The following is a 17,904-nucleotide window of genomic DNA, read 5'->3' as shown; positions in this document are numbered from 1 at the left end:
GATCGCGTGCAAGAGTTTGGCGTAAATTCTGAAGTTTGATCCCGTCCGAGACCCTGTCGAATCTGTGTGCAAGTTGGGTGGCGACAACGGCTTGCCCAGATGCTCGCCGTCGTCGTCGACTCTGGCAACATCAACGACCGCATAGCGTAGAGGACACGGGTCTGGCATTTTGGTGTGGATGTACAGTACTAGTAGATGTGGCAGGTTGGGATTGGCCTCTTGTTGTAACTGGGCTGTCAACTGGGCTGCCAACCGACGAATCAAGCTGGTGCCACAACACGCTGTGGCAGCCAAAGGATGATCGGCGTGGCAGACACCCACAGAGCCAGATACCGGGGGGGAATGCAGTGACTTGCAGCTCCAACGTATGCATCGATGCATGTCTGGGCCGCCAATGTGCCATGCATAACAACTAGGAAGGTCATGAACGTCACGTAGACGGCATGTTGTGACGACCGTGGGAATCCTGACCGCCTGGAGATATCGCCGCAAGTGCCGACAAACGAGGCAAACTGGAATCACACCCCGTGCACCCAGCGTGTGCGGTGGGTGCGCGCGTGCGCCGTTTTTCACTCTTTCAACACCATTCGACAGGACTTCTTCATCCTTCAACTCGACCACCACCACCCCCCAAAAACCCCAAATTTATCAAGATGGGTCGCATGCACTCGTGAGCATCCTCACGGCCGTCTACTCGAAAGCGGCGTCCGCGCGCTTTGGAGAACCGACTGTCTCAAAACCTTTTCAATGGGGACGAGAACGAGGACGAGGTAGCTGACTGTCTCCAGCAAGGGCAAGGGTATGAGCGCTTCGGCTCTCCCCTATCGTCGTTCGCAGCCTTCGTGGTCCAAGGCCACCGCTGAGGAGGTCGCCGACCAGATCTTCAAGCTTGCCCGTCGTGGTCTCTCGCCCTCGCAGATCGGCGTGATCCTCCGTGACTCGCACGGCATCCCCCAGGTCAAGTCGGTCACCGGCAACAAGGTTCTCCGTATCCTTAAGACCAACGGTGAGCAGTGCAGGCGAGGCGAGAAACAAGAGTAGCTGGATGCGCTTGCGCGGCAGTTTTTGTTGTCCCGTCTTGACCCCCCTCCAAACCCCTTTGCTGACCTTTTAGGCCTCGCCCCCTCGATCCCCGAGGACCTCTACCACCTCGTCAAGAAGGCCGTCTCGGTCCGCAAGCACCTCGAGCGCAACCGCGCCGACAAGGACGCCAAGTTCCGCATGATTCTCGTCGAGTCGCGTATCCACCGCCTTGCCCGCTACTACATCAAGAAGCAGCAGCTCCCTCCTACCTTCAAGTACGAGGCCGCCACTGCCTCGACCCTTGTCGCCTAAACATCTTGCTTTTAAGCAAGATGTTTAGTGTCGGCTGTAATGTCTATACGCAGGGATGGATTCATTCATCACGCTGGCTTCTTGCTGGTCCTCGCGTACGTGCGGCCCTAGTGGCTTTTGCACACAGACTTACGGTACGCACACCCCCCTTGGGGCGACTGACTACTCACAGCGTGCTGTGTTGGGCAGCCGCCGGTACTGATCATTGTAATTACGATGCATTGTTTGGTGTTGGGAAGTAGATTAAAAAAACGATGCAGGAGCAGTTGCAGTTGGGTTGAGAGAAGGGATGCAAAGTTGGTGCCTGCTACCACCGAGCATCTGCGGCTAGTGCGGCCACTGGCGTGACATACGCCTGTGTCCAGCATCCGCTGCATCCAAGATATAATAGTTCCAGTACCATACAACAATCCACGACGTATTCGTCGCTATTATAGTACCACTCTACGCCTTGAGAGCCTGCTGCGCAGCCAGCTCCCCACCTTTAACCGTCGCGGGCGTCTCCGTCTCGTCAGCACCAAGGCCCGCGCGCACCTCTGAATCGTTCAGACGCTTGGAAAGGGCCCGCCCAGCCTCGCGACGCTCGAGCAGCTCGATAAACGTCTTGCGGTGCAGATAGTTGAGGCCCTGCAGCGCGTGGCGGCCGACAGAGTACGACATGATGGTGCACATGAGGTCCAGGGCGTCGTTGCGGACCTTGGGGAGGGGGTGGAAGAGGCCGTTGGCAATGGGGATCAGGCCGCCAAAGTGAATGGGGAGGTAGGCGAGGAGCTCGACGACCTGGTCGTACGTCTGCACCTGGCGGACCAAGGTGGCGAACAGCAGCTCAGCCTCCTTGGTGGACATGGTGCGAGTCATACGCAGGCGCTTGATGTTGTGGAGTGCATCAAAGCCGCGGATGGGGGCGTGCTTTTGCTCGCGCTCCCAGTCCTAAGATGGTTGTCAGCTTTATGACTATGCCATACCCAGCTGTGTACCAACCTTCTGCACTAGCCTGTAGCTCTTGGTCTTGCGCCACGCGTCGATACGGTGAACGTTGCCCCACATTTCACGCTGGCGGAGCGAGTCGTCGATGAACACGACACCAGAACCGAGGTGGCCATCGCGGAACATTGTGTACGGGTACCCGATCTTTGTCGACCCCAAGTGCATAAACTCTTGGTATGCGGCGAGACGGACGAAACGCGAAATGTAATCGGTCCAGCGAACGCGAATGTGCGACTCGCCATAGTGCTGAGTCGAGGCCGAGAGAATCTCCTCGATGAACATGTTGTCGATACAGTCGGTGCCGCGGACAGCCTGAGCCTTGCCAGACGCCAACGGGTCCTCGTCGCCACGGGCGATGGGGACGCTCGATTCGCTGCCGCTGTCTCCGCGGCTGGCAGTGCCCGATTTGAGCTCCTTGGAGACAGTGACTTTACCCGTCTCGAGGTTGCAGAGAACGTCCCAGGTGGTAGGGAGCTCTTCGAAACGAGGGTTGCAGACGCCCGCGACAAATCCGGAAAACTCTTCGAGCACGTCCAGAGACGCCAGGTTGGCGTACGGGAACGCACTTTCGGTGTGGCCACGGAGGACCTGGCCACAGCCCGACGTCATGGCACATGCGGCAAGGACCATCCTAGCCACCGAGTTTGCCGGCAATCCGTGGCCAAGGAACATGACACGCTTGTGGGCGAGGATGGCGTTGAAAATGAGAATGACTGGGTGGGTGTACGCGCCGTTGGTATGCAGGTAAGGGTGGAACGGGCCCGTGAATGGCTGGACGTTTTGTGAAAAGGTCTGGACAAGCTCGATGATGCTATAGTCGCCAACATCCTCCTCGAACACGGTCATGGGGATGCGGATGGGCACCGTAATCTTGCGGAACTTGGCCTCCGTTTCGAAAAAGTGCGTGTCGCGAGGAACACCGCGACGAGGGGGCGGCAGCTGGATCTGCGAGCTCGAAGACGAGTCCTTGCGGGCCATTGTTGGGCGACCGCTGCTGACACTGGCAGTGCGGTCGCGGCTTTCGTGGCCGATGCTCGACTCGTGGGCTTGGCTGGCGTCGTCGCCGTCCTGGGTGCGGTAACGGTACTCGAGGAGGTCCTTGCGGTCCGACTGGCGGAGAAGGATACGCTCCTCGCGCGTGAGAACAGGCATACCGGCTGTAGAGATTGCGTTGGCCGAGTCGTAAAGACGCGCCAGAATCTCATGTGACGGGTTGTTAAAGTACTCTTCCAACGCGAGCAAAAGAAGCGGCTTGTAGATGCCAATGTATGGGTTGGGAGTCGCGATGGCCATGGCCTTGACCATTGCACCACGACGCATGCTCTTGTCTTCCTTCATGCGTACACAGTTGAGGACGTAAAGCAGACCGCCCCCGGGAGCTCCACGCCGAGGACGCTCGTTGGGAGGGAACATGGACGCCCGGTTGGAGATCAGACGCGCCTTGTCGACCGTGTTGGACTCGTGTTGAAGCATGGGCGAGACTGAGCTCGACGCCGTCTGTCCAAGGTAGAAAATAGTCCAGTCTTCGCCGCGCAGGTGCGCTCCGTCAGGCAACATGAGCTCTGCAAGCTTGCTGAGGAAATGTTAGCTTTGGACCCAAGACTCAGCTGAAGCTCACTGTTCATCAGTACCAGTCGGGTAGGGATACTGGTGTGCGAGGGTCGCGCCCGCGTCAATGTCAAACTCGGCGAGCAGACAAAAGTGGACAGCCTCCTCCTTGACCTCGAGCTCGTCGACGTCGCCAATCTCGCTCTCAAAGTCGCGTTCGTGCTGCTTTGCCGCGTCGGCCGCCGCAGTGGTGGGTGCGGACATGGTCGTGGGGGCAGCGAGATGCGTTTGGGGGTATGGCTGCGCGACGAAGAGTGCTTGCTCGATTAGGCGACCTTGCGGTGAGAATGGATGGGATGGGGGGATGGGGAATGGAGAAGAAAGAGGGGATGTCGAGGCCGGGACGCGGGACGAGGAATAAAGATATGCTAAACGCGCCGCCCGCTGGTCCTTCCCGCTTCCTCGACGTCGCACGAACGCTTTCAAACACTGAAGGCGCCCGGGGTCCCCACACAGTCAGGCGCAGCTCCAAGCCGCGTTGTCGCCACGTCCATGTTTCTTTGCGCAGCACATGCATATCCCACAGCATCGCCTAATCTGCGGCGCAGACATGTTTAGTACGGGGTGTGTGTCGCATGTATGCTCTTGCACTGCGCAACTGCACATGCATAGCATTGGCCGCAGGTACCGAAAAAGAGTACACGATATAAGAACGACGATCCACGCCTGGCCGCCGAGGCGGTCACGCGCTAGGCTTCGGGTGTATTTACTACTCTGACGCAGGAATCCATGATACGCTCAACCACCACCGCATCGCGTGTCTCCACCAGACACTCGTCACTGTCCACCACCAACTACAACCACAACAACACCCTCTTGCCGGTCACCATGCGTACCCCAGAGGCGTACCCACTCGTGGCCACGGGCAGCACAGACAGCCTCGAGCCACCAGCGGCTCTCGCATCCAGCAGCCGCATGGCGTCTCGAGGTTCCAGCCGGGCAGCGTCTCGCGCCAGCTCGGTGCGCGGCAGCGTCAGCGACATGCCAGAGCCGAGCGCCGAGCTGTTATCGAGCATCGGGGTCGACCTTGAGGCTGGATCGCGCCCGGTGAGCGTGCGTGGGAGCCCACGTATCGTCGACGATGCCAATGTCTGTGAGTTGGAACACTGTTGGCCGGCACAACTCGCTTGTGCTAACTCTCATGCTCAGTGTTCAAGGCGCCAGATGCCGACGACTTTGACGACGAGCACTCGGCCTCAGCGCCGCTTCTTCACGAGAGCGAACGCGCGACGCTCGAGGAGGAGGACCTCGTACTCTCTGACGGCCCCATGACTGCGCGTGGAACCATGATGGACGGTATCGCAAATGTGAGACATGGAGCGAGACTCCTCCCGGATGCAACATGCTGACGCTCTACTAGATGGCCAATTCGATTCTAGGTGCAGGCATCATTGGATTGCCATATGCGATCAGGCAAGCGGGCTTTGTGACCGGCGTCATCCTCCTCGTGGTCCTTGCCGGCGTGACCGACTGGACCATCCGCCTCGTTGTTCTCAACGCCAAACTGTCTGGCCGCGACTCGTATGTCGACGTGATTCGACACTGCTTTGGGCCCATGGGTTCTGGCGCCGTCTCGTTCTTCCAGTTTGCCTTTGCCTTTGGTGGCATGTGCGCGTTCAACGTCATTATCGGCGACACGATCCCGCAAGTGCTGGATTTCGTGTTTCCATTCCTTGGCGAGCACGCCGTGCTCAACTTGCTGGTCGACCGTCGGTTCGTGATTGTGCTGTGCACAGCGGCCGTGTCGTTCCCGCTCTCGCTCCACCGCGATATTGTCAAGCTGTCCAAGTCGTCCGGCTTTGCACTGGTCAGCATGGGCATCATTGTCGTGTCGGTCGTGCTGCGCGGTGTCGCCGTCGACCCCAGCCTGCGCGGCTCGTCGCTCGACGTCTTCTCCATCATGAAACCAGGCGTCTTTGAGGCCATTGGCGTCATCTCGTTTGCATTCGTCTGCCACCACAACACCATGTTCATCTACAAGTCGATCCAGATCCCCACGCTGGACAGGTTCAACGCCGTCACCCACGCCAGCACCGGTATGAGTCTCGTCTGCTGCCTCCTCATGTCCGTCACTGGCTACTTGGTGTTTACAGACAAGACAGAGGGCAACATCCTGAACAATTTCGCAAAGGACGACTGGGTCATCAACATTGCCAGGTTTTGCTTTGGCGCAAACATGTCGACTACTAGTGGGTCCGCTTCCGATGATTGTTCCTAACCCATAAATCAGTTCCCTTGGAAAACTATGTCTGCCGCGAAGTCATCGAGGACTGGCTGTACAAGGACAAACCCTTCAACCGCACACGACACATTGTCATCACCGCGGCCATTGTCTTTTCAGCCATGCTCATCTCGCTCCTGACCTGCGACCTCGGTGTCGTCCTGGAGATTGCAGGTGGTCTCTCTGCCACCGCGCTGGCCTTTATTGTGAGTCCCCCCGACTCCGCTGTTGCGGATCGACTCCGCTGTCGCAGATTCATGCGTAGACACAGCGGACTGACTCGTCCCCCTCCCCAGTTCCCCGCAAGCGCCTACTTTGTCCTCATGAAGGGACCGTGGACGTCGCGCCAAAAGCTCCCCGCCGTCATCTGCACTGCGTTTGGCTGTATCGTGCTCCTGCTCTCGACGGCCATCACAATAAAGAAGACGTTTAGCGGCGAGGTCTCCCACAAGCAGTGCTAGATAGAGCGCAGCGCGCTTGGCTTTCGCGCTAGATAGACTTCACATACTACTGTATTTTATGACGATATTATATCGGAGACCAACAAGAACCCCGTTCATGACTGACTTACTGCGCGCGCGAGTGCGATCGCGACGCCGGCGTGTGGTGCCCGTTCCCGTTCGAGTGCGCGTGGCCGTGCCCGTGCGCCCCGCCAACCGAGTGCTGGCGATGCAGGGCCTTGCTCTTCTTCTTGCCGTTCCCATGTGTGTGGTGCTTTGTCACAAAGTCCGAGTGGTAGAACCGGCCATCCAGACTCAGGAAACATGCCGCGCTGGGCAGGACCTCGACGTGGAAACTGTCCCAGGGCAGACCCTCGCCGTCGAGGGTGAATGACGGCTGGGACTTCTTGTCGAGGTTCTCGGCGGTGAAAGCGCGCACACGGTAGTAGTGCTGCGAGTCGTCCCAGTACGGCTCGCCCTGCTCGGCGCCGGTAATGTTGCTGAGCAGCGTGTTGCGCGGGGCGACGCGCTGGACCGCCACCTCAATGGCGCCGGACGCGGGTTGGAGAACCGGCCACTGGTTCAGGTCGCGGCTGACCCATGGCATCAGGCCGGCATACAGGTACAGCATCTTGAAGCCGTCCTCCCAGTTACCGCGGTGAGGGTGAGACGAGACGGACGAGGTGGTAGATGAAATGGAGGATGACCGGTCCTTGGTTTTGTTAGGGAGCGACTCGAGAGTGAGCCACGAGTCATCGGGTTGAAGCGGGTGGGCAGGTGGCAGAGGCCCGTCGTCGAGCTCCTCCTCCGTCTCGGCAGCAGGCTTGGGCTGGGAAGATTCGGCAGCGGCAGGTTCGGACACGGCCATCTTTTGCACCCCGCGAATGAGTTCCAGAGGGTCGGTACCCCCACCGACGAGGACAGGTCCACGCTCCTCGGCCGCCTTCTGGCGCGCCTCGGCAGCCATCGTGTCCTTGTCGCTCTCGATGACATCAAGGCGGATACGCGCCTTGAGGGGTTTACTCTGCGCCACGCCGCGCAGGAAACCATAAATGAAACGCGAGTCGCCCATCCAACGGAGATGCTCGGTACCAATGTCGAGGTCGACCATCAAGCCCAGAGCGGTGGACAGGAAGAAGACGCGGCGCTCCTTTGACGGCATGAGCAGAATCGAGCACAGGTCAACAGTCATCTTTTGGCCCTTGATGACATTGAGTACTGCCAGGGGAACGTTGAATCCGTCCTTGATGCCAAAGAGGTTGACGGACGCTGCGCATCCTGATCCAAGGGGAATGGGTGCGATTGGGGTGCGCATCGAGCGCTTGGCGTCGGGTCGCTGGGCCATGCCGTTGAGCAGCTCGTAGATGATACCGTCCCCAGACGCCGTGGCAATCACGCTGAACGTCAGCTGCTTTCCGCAGACTGGGCAACTCACTCATACTTGAGTTCCATGTCACGGGCAATCTCCTCGGCATGGTTCCTGTGGGTGGTTTCTTTCTGGTCAGCGACTGTGCCGTTGTCAATGTAACTCACCCCGCATGTCGACGAGACATCCTGCAGCCTCGAGGATGGGCAAGACGTCCGACTTGACGACCTGTCTCGCCTTTCCCTTTCCTCCAAACGGGTTGACGATGAGGAGGACGCGTCGGTTTGGCTTTGTCACTGAGGCGCGTTAGCGGTCTATGTGTCCAATGTAGGCAAGTTGGCGCCGAGAGCCAATTTGTTATTGTTGCCGCAACGAGCAGGTAACCACTCACCGGGATACGCAGCCTCCATGAGCACGTTGACCCATTCCTCTGCATCATCCTGATGGGTGGGCTCGACGAGGACATGGATCTTCTTGAGGTGCAGAGTATGCGAGTGTTCGCCCTTTTGGCCTAGCGTGTGGAGGTCGAGGCGGCGGGGCTTGTCCGCGCCCTGCGATGCGGCGAGACGCGCACGAAGGACAAGACGTGTTGGACAAGATAGAAGACGCTTGGGTGCTTGGGCGCGTCAGCAAGAAAGATTCATGTCTGGCTACTGTGAGTTGCACTGGGGCCGACGCGACGCCATGTTGCATGCAACACGGGGACACTAGCCCGCGCGCGACGGAGCAGTCGTCATCGTGGTCAACTCACGTCGACCGTCAGCGCTGAGCTGGAGGACGTCGAGCTGGCCGTCCTCCACGGAGAGCAGCCCTCTGTTGTCGTTGTGTAGGATGACGGGGATGTCCTGTTTACTCATTGTGCCGGGGGGGACCGTAGAAAAGGAGAAATGGACAAGCGGCAAAGGAGGATACCATCTGCCATTCAGCAACAGCCCGCGCGTCTTCCATGTCGGACGCAGCCGACAGAAAAAGCCCCGCCACGACCACCACCACCGTACGGTTATATCCCGAGGAATATCCGACGACATCCATCCAATCCACCCAGGCCATCCGGACGAGACGGGCAACGGCGGCTGATAAGGGAGAAGGACAGCAAGAACGATCACGGGCCATTCACAAACCATCTCTCGCTCTCTTGCTGTTGCATCCTCTTCTCAACCTTCTCCTGTTCCATCTCATGGCCGCCCAGGCTACCGCCTCGCGGCTCCCTTCACCACCATCCCACTCCCCCTCCCCCTCCCTCCTCCCCAACCGCGAACCAGCAGGCAACGGCCACCTCCACCTGTCCAACCCACACCACGCCCGCTTCTCGGCCCTGCGCGCATCCTACCCGCTCAAGCTCCTCGCTCCCAACTCGCTCCCATCACAACCACCACATGTCGCACTGGCCTATTCGCTAGCGTACGGCGGCGGCCTCGTAGCGGGAGACCGCGTCCAGCTGTCCATCACCGTCGACGCCGGCTGCGGCCTCGTCCTCCTCACGCAGGGCAGTACAAAAGTGTACAAGCACCGCATGGGGTTGAGACCCCAGTCCCACCTCCTCCGCCCCACCGACACTGACCAGCCGGCCAAGGACGGCAAAAACGGCGAGGCACCGCTTACACGGCAGCGCATGCACGTCGCCGTCGCGCCGGGCGCGTTCCTCCTCCTCATGCCCGACACGGTCTCGCCCTTTCGCGACTCGCGGTATGCCCAGGCCCAGCGGATCGTCCTCGCCGAGGGCTCGTCGGCGCTCATCCTCGACTGGGTCAACTCGGGCCGCGGCCACCGGCCACCCATGCCCACGCGCTATGTTGTGAGCAAGGATACGACCGACGACGCCATCAAGAGCGGCGCAACAGCGCCGGACGAGGAAGTGTGGGCCATGGCATACTATGGCAGCACGAACGAGGTCGTCGTCAACGGCGCAGTGGTCGCGCGCGAGCGGATGGTGCTGGATAACGCAGGACACGCAACGGACAAGACGGGGTCGGGGCTCAGTCCCGTCGCCCTCCGTCTCGCGCCGTACCACATCTACGCCACCGTGCTGGCGTATGGCCCGCACCTCGCGCCCCTGCGTGCGCTGCTCGACAAGGTTGTCGATGGCACATTCCAGTTCCAACTGCCCCGCCCTCCAGGACTGATATGGAGTTACTCTGCGCTCTCGGATGACGGCGGGATCCTCCGCGTGGCCGGGTTGGAGGTCGAGGACGTGCGGTCGTGGCTCCGGGCGGTGCTCCAGGCTGGCGGTGTGGCGGACCTTGTGGGCGAGGGACTGTGGCCGCGGTGTATTTAGTTTCTCCAGACAGTAGATAGCACATCTCTTTTTGCATTTACAACATGATATCACACAAAGGGCCAGAAACGAGCCGACGAGCCAGCAGCTAAAAGGTAGCGAATGTCCGGTGATACGTGAAACAAGTCGCTCCCTACTTGGACGGCATCTCCGCAGCAGTCTCGATGAACTCGTACGCCTCCTCGCGCGTAATGGTGCTGATGGTCGACACTTTTTGCTTGTCAAAGTAGACACCGTAAAACTTGTCGGCCTGGACGAGCATTTCACTGCGGAAGGTGGTGGTGATGAACTGGGCAGACTCGGAGAGCGAGTGGATCATCGAGGCCACGGCGGTACGGTACTGAGGGTCGAGGTTGGCATCAATCTCGTCAAAGAGGTAGAAAGGTGCCGGGTCGCACTTCTGGATCGCAAACACTGCATGTTAGCTGATGCAACCGTTGATTGAAAGCTTACCAGTTGCGAGCGCGACAAGCGACTTTTGACCACCAGAGAGCTGCTGGATGCGCAGACCCTCGTCCTGCTTCGAGTTGAACGACACCCTGATCGAGACACCAGTGTACGAGTCGATCTCGCTCGCGCCGGCAGCGGGAGTGGGCTCCTGTGTCTCCTCGTCGTTGTACGTGTTGATCTGCTTCTGCATGACCAGTTCACCGCGACCGGCGGGAACGAGCTGCTCAAACACTTCCTCAAAGTACGCCGAGACCTGCTTGAACGTGCGCTCAATGGCTTCGTCCTTGCGCTGGTCAAGCGTCTCAATGAGCTGCTGGATAGACTCGGCAGAGGTGTCCAGCTCCTCGCGACGCTTCAAGAGGTCGTCGCGCTGCTTGGTGAAGTTGTTGTACTGCTCGAACGCCTTCTTGTTGACGTGGCCATACGACTTGAGGCTCTCGTTGATCTTGTGGAGTCGCTTGACAAGCTGGTTGTTAGCTGCTGGAGAACGATGTCGCGAGCTCACCTTATCGGCACGAGTGTCCGTGTACTTGGTAAAGGCCTCCTCGGGAAGAACACCTAGGTCGCGGATGGCAGTCTGGCCCTCCTCCTTGCGGGTGAGCAGAGTCTGACGCTTGGTGAGGTAGCGCTCCGAGTTCTTCTGCACCCTGAGGATGGCGCGGGTGCTCTCCATCTGCTCAGTCTGCAGCTCTTCGAGGCTTGAAGACTTTTCGGCAATCTCGGTCTTGGACGAGTCAATGTCATCCTCGGCACCTGCTGGGTCAGCAACATACAGGGTTGCGAATACCCACCCCTGATCTGTCCGGACAGCTCCTCAATCATGCGAGACAGGTTGCGCTGCTCGGCCTGCTTGGCCTCCACCTCGCCAGCCTGAAGTACACCCGAGCCCGTTGCACCCTCGAGGTCATCGAGCTTTCGGCGGGTGTCGTCCTTGCGACGACGGAGACTCTCAGTGAGCTCAATCTCGATCTGGCTGCGCTCAGACGAGATCTTTTGCCTGGCCTGAGACGCTTCCAGGTGGGCCTGCTTCTGTTCTTCCTGGTCCTTCGTGAGAGAGACGAGAAGTTGCACCTCAGCGGGCGAAAGCGATTGCGTGAGAGGAGTCTTGATCTCGTCCTCCAGGGCCGCCCTCTCAGCCGACGCCGCGCGCAGCTCTGCCTCGGCGCTGATGAGGGATCCTTCGAGACGGGTGACACGCTGGCGAGCCTGCTCCTCCTCGCGCTGGGTCCAGTTGCTCTGGCGCGCCTGGTTAGAACGGTCATCGAGAATGGCCTTGCGCCTAGCCTCGAGCTTTTGGATCTGACCCATAGTCTGGGAGATCTGCTGCTCAAGCTTGGCCAGACCGTCCTTGACCTCGGCGTGGCGTCCAGCGTCGGTCTCGTACGCAGTACTCCAGCGCTTGACGTTGCGGGCAGCGTCAATGCGTGAGCGGCGGACATCGTGGTAACCACCGGTGAGGGCACCACGGCGGTCGACACGGTCACCCTCGTCGGTGACAGCGTTGAGACCGTGGCTGCGGGTGTACTGCGCGGCAACCGCAAGGTCTTCACAAATGATCGTGCGGCCAAAGACTTGCTCAAACGCCATGCTGTATGCGCGGTTGAACTGGAGCTTGGAGATCATGGGGACCGCGTCGTTGGCCTTGGGGTACTGGACGTTCTGGCTCTTGAGGCGGTTGAGAGGCATGAATGTGACACGGCCAGCCTTCTCTTTGGTCATGACGTCGATGAGCGTCTGGGCAGTCTCGTCGGTGTCGACCACGACGTGGAACAGGCTGGCACCGGCGACAGTCTCGACCGCAGTCTTGTACTTGTCCGAGACCTCAAAGAGCTCGTACAGCGCACCATATACACCATCGAGGTTGAGTCGCTTGGCAATGGCACGCATCGCACGCAGACCAGTGTTGGTGTCCTTGTCCATCATCTGCTGCAGCTGACGCGTCGCGTTGTCGTACTCGTTCTTGGCGTTTGTGGCCGAAAGGGCAAGCTTGCCATCCTCGCGCCAGAGCTCCCTGCACGGGTTAGCCCTCTCCTGGTACGCCAACTCACTTTCTCTTCTCCTGCATGTTGTCCTGATCGGTCTTGAGCTTGGAAACTTCCTCGCTCATCTGCTTGAGGACATCGCGCTGTTCGTCCTCGCCACGCGCCTGCTCCTCAGACTTGGCAGCAACCTCAGCCAGGTTGGCCTTGGCGCCCTCGACGTCTTGCTGGAGGTTGGCAATGCGCTTCTGCTGCTGCTTCTCGTAGCCCTGGAGGTTCTTGATTTCGGTGCCGAGGTTGGCGTCACGCTCTGCTTGAGAAGCAAACTGGCGAGAGCGGCCCTGCTTGGCGTAAAGAAGACGCAGCTTGGACGACGTAGTATCGAGGCTGGGCAAGTTAGAGAAACAGCTTTCCCTCATGCCACGTACATTTCTTTGGCTTGACGCTCCTCGGCAACACGCGCCTCAAGCTCAGAGCTGAGCTCCATCAACCTCTCGGTGGCACGGCCGACGCGCTTCTCAATGGACTCAAGCTGCTCGCGGAGAGCCATGCGGCGGGTCTCACCAGCCTCGCTAGCCTGCGCAAAGTCGGCAATGACACACTCAACCTCCGTCTTGGAGCGGACGAGATCTGCCATTTCAGACTCGTACTGCTGCAGGGAGATGGTCGAGGTGGCCAGTGAGTGCTTGGCCTTGGTTACCTCCTCCTCGAGAGCCTGGCGGGTTAGCAATGAACAGATGTTCAAGACCCACCTGGACACGAGACTCCAGCTCGTTAAACTCTTTGCGCTTCTCGTTGCTGACATGGATGTCGTTGCTCTTCTCCTCTTCGATCTGCTCGAGGGCAGCAGTCACGTCATCGAGCTCGCGCTGGTGGAGGGCATACTCGAGGCAACGCCTGTCACGGTCTTTCTCCTGGTACTGCTTGAGTTCCTCCTTCTCAGACTCGAGCTCGTTGAGACGGTCCTCGATGGTTGTGAGGAGCTCGACAATCTTGGACCTCTTCGAATCTGGCCCGTTAGTGCTCGAGTTTTGACATCTGTTGACATACCGGTTTCCTCCATGATACGCGTCGACTCGTTACGCTTCTGCTCGTACACCTTGGTACCGGCGACCTCCTTGAGTAGGTTTAGACGCTCCTTGTCGGACATGTTTGTCAAGTGGGTGATCTGGGGGGGTCAGCACCATCTCCTCCTGTCGATCACACTCACCCTTCCTTGGGGCACAATGTAGTAGGGGTTGCTCCTGGAGAAGCCTGCACTCTCGAGGAGGTTCATAACCTCGGCCTTGGTGACACTCTTGCGGTCAAGCGAGTACTCGTCCTTCTTCAGACCGATAGTACGACGAAGGTGCAGCTCGGGGAGGGAAGTGGGGAAACGGTTGTCCGAGTCTGCATTGTTAGGGGCGACGGGATTGTGTAGCTCACTGTCAAAGACAATCTCCACAAACGCCGAGAGAGTGGTTGTGGTGCTCGCGCCTTCATGCAGCAGGCGCTGACGCTCCTCTCGAGACATGCTTGTGTAGGCATCGGAAAGGACGAAGCGGATTGCTGAATGGGTCAGAGGTAGTCCGAACTGCGAACCCACCCATGAAGAAGTTGGACTTTCCACTACCGTTACGTCCCACAACGACATTGTGCTTTGGGCTGCACAGGTCAGTTACTTCCACGGCAATGTTCTCACGAGAATGGGTCGACCGCGACTTGGTCACGGTACGACTTGAAGCCTTGAATGGTGATTGTTTTGATATGCTGAACGGCGTCAGGGGCGAAAGCCAAAAGCTCGGGCTTACCATGGCTTCAAACTATGGCGCTGGCCCAGTGCACTGTAGAGGATGGTAGGTGGTCTCGTTACCGTGCCCAGTATCCGGTGAGGCGCAGCGCGGAAAGCCAAGGGGAGTGGATGGGGACGATGGTGGTAGAAGAGGAGGATGGTTGAGAGGTGTTGGTTCCTTGCTATGGTTGTGTACCCCCGGCGTACCCAACCCGGCCGGCGGGACGCGTCTCGACGCAGGGACGCGTACCACATTAGAGGCAAGTGGACGGGACTATTTTTTCAAATACACAGTCCAGTCACCTAATTCCCAGCCGCCGCCCCCCCTTCAGGACGTCATGGCAGAACCAGCGGCGCTTTCACCTCCACCCATTCTCCCACACCAACAACAACCAAACACCAACATGGGAGACCGCGCCGAGCGTATTCTCGCTAGGCTGGAAGAGTGAGTTAAATGAGTGTCCCGTGCTGACCAGAAGGGGGAACGATCGTTTTGCGCGTACGAATGGCCGCGGTGAGGCGCCACCCCTTGGAGAGAACCCCCAGTTCGACCTCCATGTCTACGACCTGTATGGAGATATCGACCCCAGGGTCGTCGACGTCGAGGAGCTCAGGCGGTGAGACAATATGTGTTGAATTTATCTGATGGACAGCGCGGCCTGGCGTACCATGGACACTGCAGCCCCCAATGCCAGGCCCGCCCACGCCTCCAGTCACCTTGCGTCCAGCGGTGGCGGTGGCGACGACGATCTGGAACGGTATGTACGACTTCCTCGCAACGCTGACAGACAATAGCGCTCTTGCCATGTCCCGTAAAGAGCACCTGGACCAGCTCGGAACTCGCGACGCTCCCGTTGTCATTGACGACGACGAAGACGAGCAGTTACAGCGCGCAATTGCGATGAGCACGGCTGATGGCCCCAACACCAACGCCCCTAGCCGCGCCCAGACTCCCGAAGAGGAGCGCCGCATGATTGCCGAGTGAGTACACGTGTAATGGGGGAAGGAAGGCAGATGCGCAGATGACAGAGCTGACTGTACAGGGCCATGGCCGCCTCCATGCAGCCTCAAGAGACCGTTGAGGTTGAAACCGACTCGGACGCCGAATTCGAGGCTACCAACGCGGTCATGGAGGCCTCACGCAAGTCGTACCGTGACGAACAGGAGCGTGAGAGGAAGCGCCGCCGCACTGAAGATGAACCTTCCTCGGCTACTGCCGGGCCTTCCTCCGTGGCTGGACCTTCCCGCGTCGCTGCTGTCAGCCCCTCACCGACCTTGGCCTCGGGAACGGCCACGCCTACACCAAGCGACATTGTTACCGCTGCACCCGCCCCTGTGGCTGTCTCGAAGCCCTTGGGAGGGATCGACCGCGCTGCCATGGAGAAGGAGCGCCTTGCCCGTCAGGCTGCGCGCCAGGGAACCACCGCTGCTGGCTCCAACAATGAAACGTCTTCCTCCGCCAATGCTACGTCTTCTACTGCGCCCAGTGCCCAGACCGCTGGTGGTTCCGCATCACGCCCATTCTCATCGTCCGCCCCCTCTCCCGGCACGCGTCTGCGCGACCACCCGCTTCAATCAACCGGCCCCTTCCCTCGTGATAAGGCGGGAGAGTATTATCTTGATGGCGAGCTCCGTCATGTGCACCTGGGCATTGGCGATCCCACGACGGAAAGCGTGTTCACTATTCGTGACGTGTTTGCAGGAGTAAGTTACCGCCGCCTCCTACTACTAACGCGCAGCACAAGCACATGAACTTGCTCATTATTTCCAGCTATTGCTGGGATCACGCTTGGATTGAGAACAACCGCATCCTTCCTGATCCTGGTCTCGTTCCCACTATCCGTATCACTCGCCCTCAAACAAACGATCGCACTGAGAGCCGTGCCAGTAGCGGCAAGTTACAGGGCATGGGTAATGGCGAAGTCTGGGTCTATCCTACCATGAACGGTTGGATGGGGTGAGTACCTGTTGAACGGTGCAGTTACTAACCGCCGAGCTCTGAGCACATGAAGTTCGCTTTTGTAAGTGGTGCCCTCAATCCAGCCCTTGGAAGGTACTGATGTCTCAGATCTTCTATAAAACTGGTCGCCTTCGCATCGCCATTTTTACTGCCAATATGGTTGACTACGATTGGGACCGTATCGAGAACGTACGTATTTGCCTTGTCTAGTGAAGCTGACGCGAAGACGGTGTTTATTCAAGACTTTCTCCCCATCAAGGGCAAGGCCTCGCTTCCTCGTCCCGAAGACCTCCCCGACTTTCCCAGGCAGTTCAAAAATCTCTTTCTGCACCTCAAGATCCACAAGGGTATCCAAATGCTGTCTGCTAGCCACCCCTTCGGCCGCGACCTTCCACTCGGTAACAACGTGGATTTCTCTGGCCTTGCCCGTTACGACTGGTCGCGTGTCATTGTTCGTCTTGTGATGAGTGTTACCGGTAGCTATGAGGGCCAGCAGAAGATGGCTCAGTACGGCGTCTGCCGTTTGGGCACCGTTCTTGCCGAGGAGGGATGGGTCCCAGGACGTAGTGAGCGCCTGGTCGCCGATTATCAAGTACGTCATGCTCAGTGATTCACCGCACTGACAACAGGGTTCCAGCTGTGGCCTCTATACTCCCAACTGGTTCAACACCTTTTACCGCCTCATTAGTGGTATCGACCTGGCGACCATTGCCCGCATGCACGAAGTGACCACTTGGGACCCGACGCCCCCCATCAAGGTCGTATTCCCTAGTCTGGCCACCGTAGACAACAGCATTGGGGGCCGTCCCGTGAGTTTCGATCGTTGCCACACTCTGACGATTTAGGGAGGAGGGACCATGTTTTGCGGAAAGGCGTGGAACAAGGCCCCGGCCGCTCGCCCCCTCTTCCACGACGCCAACTCGAAGAGGGGTGGAGTGCTCATGCACAGCAAGGTCAGTTCCACTTTTGCAGAAGCCCCCTGACATTGCAGATGCTCATTGGACTGTTTGAGCCACCCCCTCAGACAATCGGTGACAAGGTCTCGACAAACAAGAACGGCAAGCGCCCTGCCCATGATACCTCGGAGGAACTCAGCAAGGTCGGCGGTTGGGTCTACGTCGGCTCACACAACTTCTCGCAGGCGGCTTGGGTACGTATGCAGTGAGCACCCAGAGCTAACCGTCAAGGGCACGGTGAATCTCAAGAAGACGCCTAAACTCAGCGTGAGTGCCCATTTCGCGCTCCTGGCTGACCCTTAGATTTCCAACTACGAGCTTGGAATCGTTTTCCCCCTCTGTAAGCAAACGGCAGACAGGCCCTTGTTATTGCACGACCCACTGACATCTTACAGCTCGTGACCGTGCCAACGCGATGGCCAACAAGGTGGCACCTCACAAGCGCCCCGCTCGCCCTTACGGTTCCACGGATGTCCCCTGGGTACGCTTGTTGATTCCCAAACGCCAACTGATCTCTACCCAGGACCAGGACCACCCTGATCGTCGTTGAGTCGTC

The 17,904-nt window shown here is 58.9% G+C and overlaps 7 protein-coding genes across 7 annotated transcripts; 4 read left to right on the top strand and 3 right to left on the bottom strand.

Annotated features, from left to right (window-relative positions):
* Positions 1-653: 653 nt before the first annotated feature.
* On the top strand, positions 654-1,335 carry RPS13 (ribosomal 40S subunit protein S13; the record flags this gene model as incomplete). Its single annotated transcript, XM_028619021.1, has 3 exons — positions 654-670; positions 789-1,006; positions 1,115-1,335. The coding sequence occupies 3 exons, from the start codon at positions 654-656 to the stop codon at positions 1,333-1,335; spliced, it is 456 nt and encodes a 151-aa protein (XP_028472517.1).
* Positions 1,336-1,779: 444 nt separating this feature from the next.
* Positions 1,780-4,134, bottom strand: EHS24_003329 (uncharacterized protein; the record flags this gene model as incomplete). Its single annotated transcript, XM_028619020.1, has 3 exons — positions 1,780-2,265; positions 2,317-3,895; positions 3,941-4,134. The coding sequence occupies 3 exons, from the start codon at positions 4,132-4,134 to the stop codon at positions 1,780-1,782; spliced, it is 2,259 nt and encodes a 752-aa protein (XP_028472516.1).
* A 624-nt stretch (positions 4,135-4,758) lies between these two features.
* On the top strand, positions 4,759-6,612 carry EHS24_003328 (uncharacterized protein; the record flags this gene model as incomplete). Its single annotated transcript, XM_028619019.1, has 5 exons — positions 4,759-5,023; positions 5,080-5,237; positions 5,291-6,119; positions 6,161-6,357; positions 6,448-6,612. 5 exons carry the CDS (start codon positions 4,759-4,761, stop codon positions 6,610-6,612), a joined length of 1,614 nt encoding a protein of 537 aa, XP_028472515.1.
* A 46-nt stretch (positions 6,613-6,658) lies between these two features.
* On the bottom strand, positions 6,659-8,814 carry LCB4 (sphinganine kinase lcb4; the record flags this gene model as incomplete). Its single annotated transcript, XM_028619018.1, has 6 exons — positions 6,659-6,661; positions 6,809-7,988; positions 8,027-8,084; positions 8,125-8,253; positions 8,349-8,573; positions 8,709-8,814. 6 exons carry the CDS (start codon positions 8,812-8,814, stop codon positions 6,659-6,661), a joined length of 1,701 nt encoding a protein of 566 aa, XP_028472514.1.
* Positions 8,815-8,903: 89 nt separating this feature from the next.
* On the top strand, positions 8,904-10,232 carry EHS24_003326 (uncharacterized protein; the record flags this gene model as incomplete). The annotated part of the gene is made up of 1 exon (XM_028619017.1): positions 8,904-10,232. The coding sequence occupies one exon, from the start codon at positions 8,904-8,906 to the stop codon at positions 10,230-10,232; it is 1,329 nt and encodes a 442-aa protein (XP_028472513.1).
* A 133-nt stretch (positions 10,233-10,365) lies between these two features.
* SMC3 (Structural maintenance of chromosomes protein 3) lies at positions 10,366-14,454 on the bottom strand (the record flags this gene model as incomplete). The annotated part of the gene is made up of 13 exons (XM_028619016.1): positions 10,366-10,646; positions 10,686-11,148; positions 11,188-11,435; positions 11,474-12,693; positions 12,731-13,048; positions 13,090-13,376; positions 13,414-13,670; positions 13,712-13,829; positions 13,872-14,050; positions 14,087-14,209; positions 14,247-14,305; positions 14,343-14,410; positions 14,452-14,454. 13 exons carry the CDS (start codon positions 14,452-14,454, stop codon positions 10,366-10,368), a joined length of 3,624 nt encoding a protein of 1,207 aa, XP_028472512.1.
* Positions 14,455-14,836: 382 nt separating this feature from the next.
* On the top strand, positions 14,837-17,898 carry EHS24_003324 (uncharacterized protein; the record flags this gene model as incomplete). The annotated part of the gene is made up of 16 exons (XM_028619015.1): positions 14,837-14,877; positions 14,912-15,049; positions 15,086-15,190; positions 15,228-15,413; positions 15,476-16,136; positions 16,172-16,389; positions 16,429-16,453; positions 16,501-16,581; positions 16,619-16,984; positions 17,022-17,201; positions 17,238-17,345; positions 17,384-17,542; positions 17,580-17,615; positions 17,652-17,688; positions 17,744-17,829; positions 17,872-17,898. 16 exons carry the CDS (start codon positions 14,837-14,839, stop codon positions 17,896-17,898), a joined length of 2,454 nt encoding a protein of 817 aa, XP_028472511.1.
* Between the last annotated feature and the right edge of the window lie 6 nt (positions 17,899-17,904).

Source organism: Apiotrichum porosum, assembly GCF_003942205.1.
Source record: "Apiotrichum porosum strain DSM 27194 chromosome Unknown scaffold_16, whole genome shotgun sequence".
Taxonomy (NCBI): Eukaryota; Fungi; Basidiomycota; class Tremellomycetes; order Trichosporonales; family Trichosporonaceae; genus Apiotrichum; species Apiotrichum porosum.
Note: the sequence above shows the minus strand (reverse complement) of the source record. Positions and strands in the feature narration are given on the sequence as shown.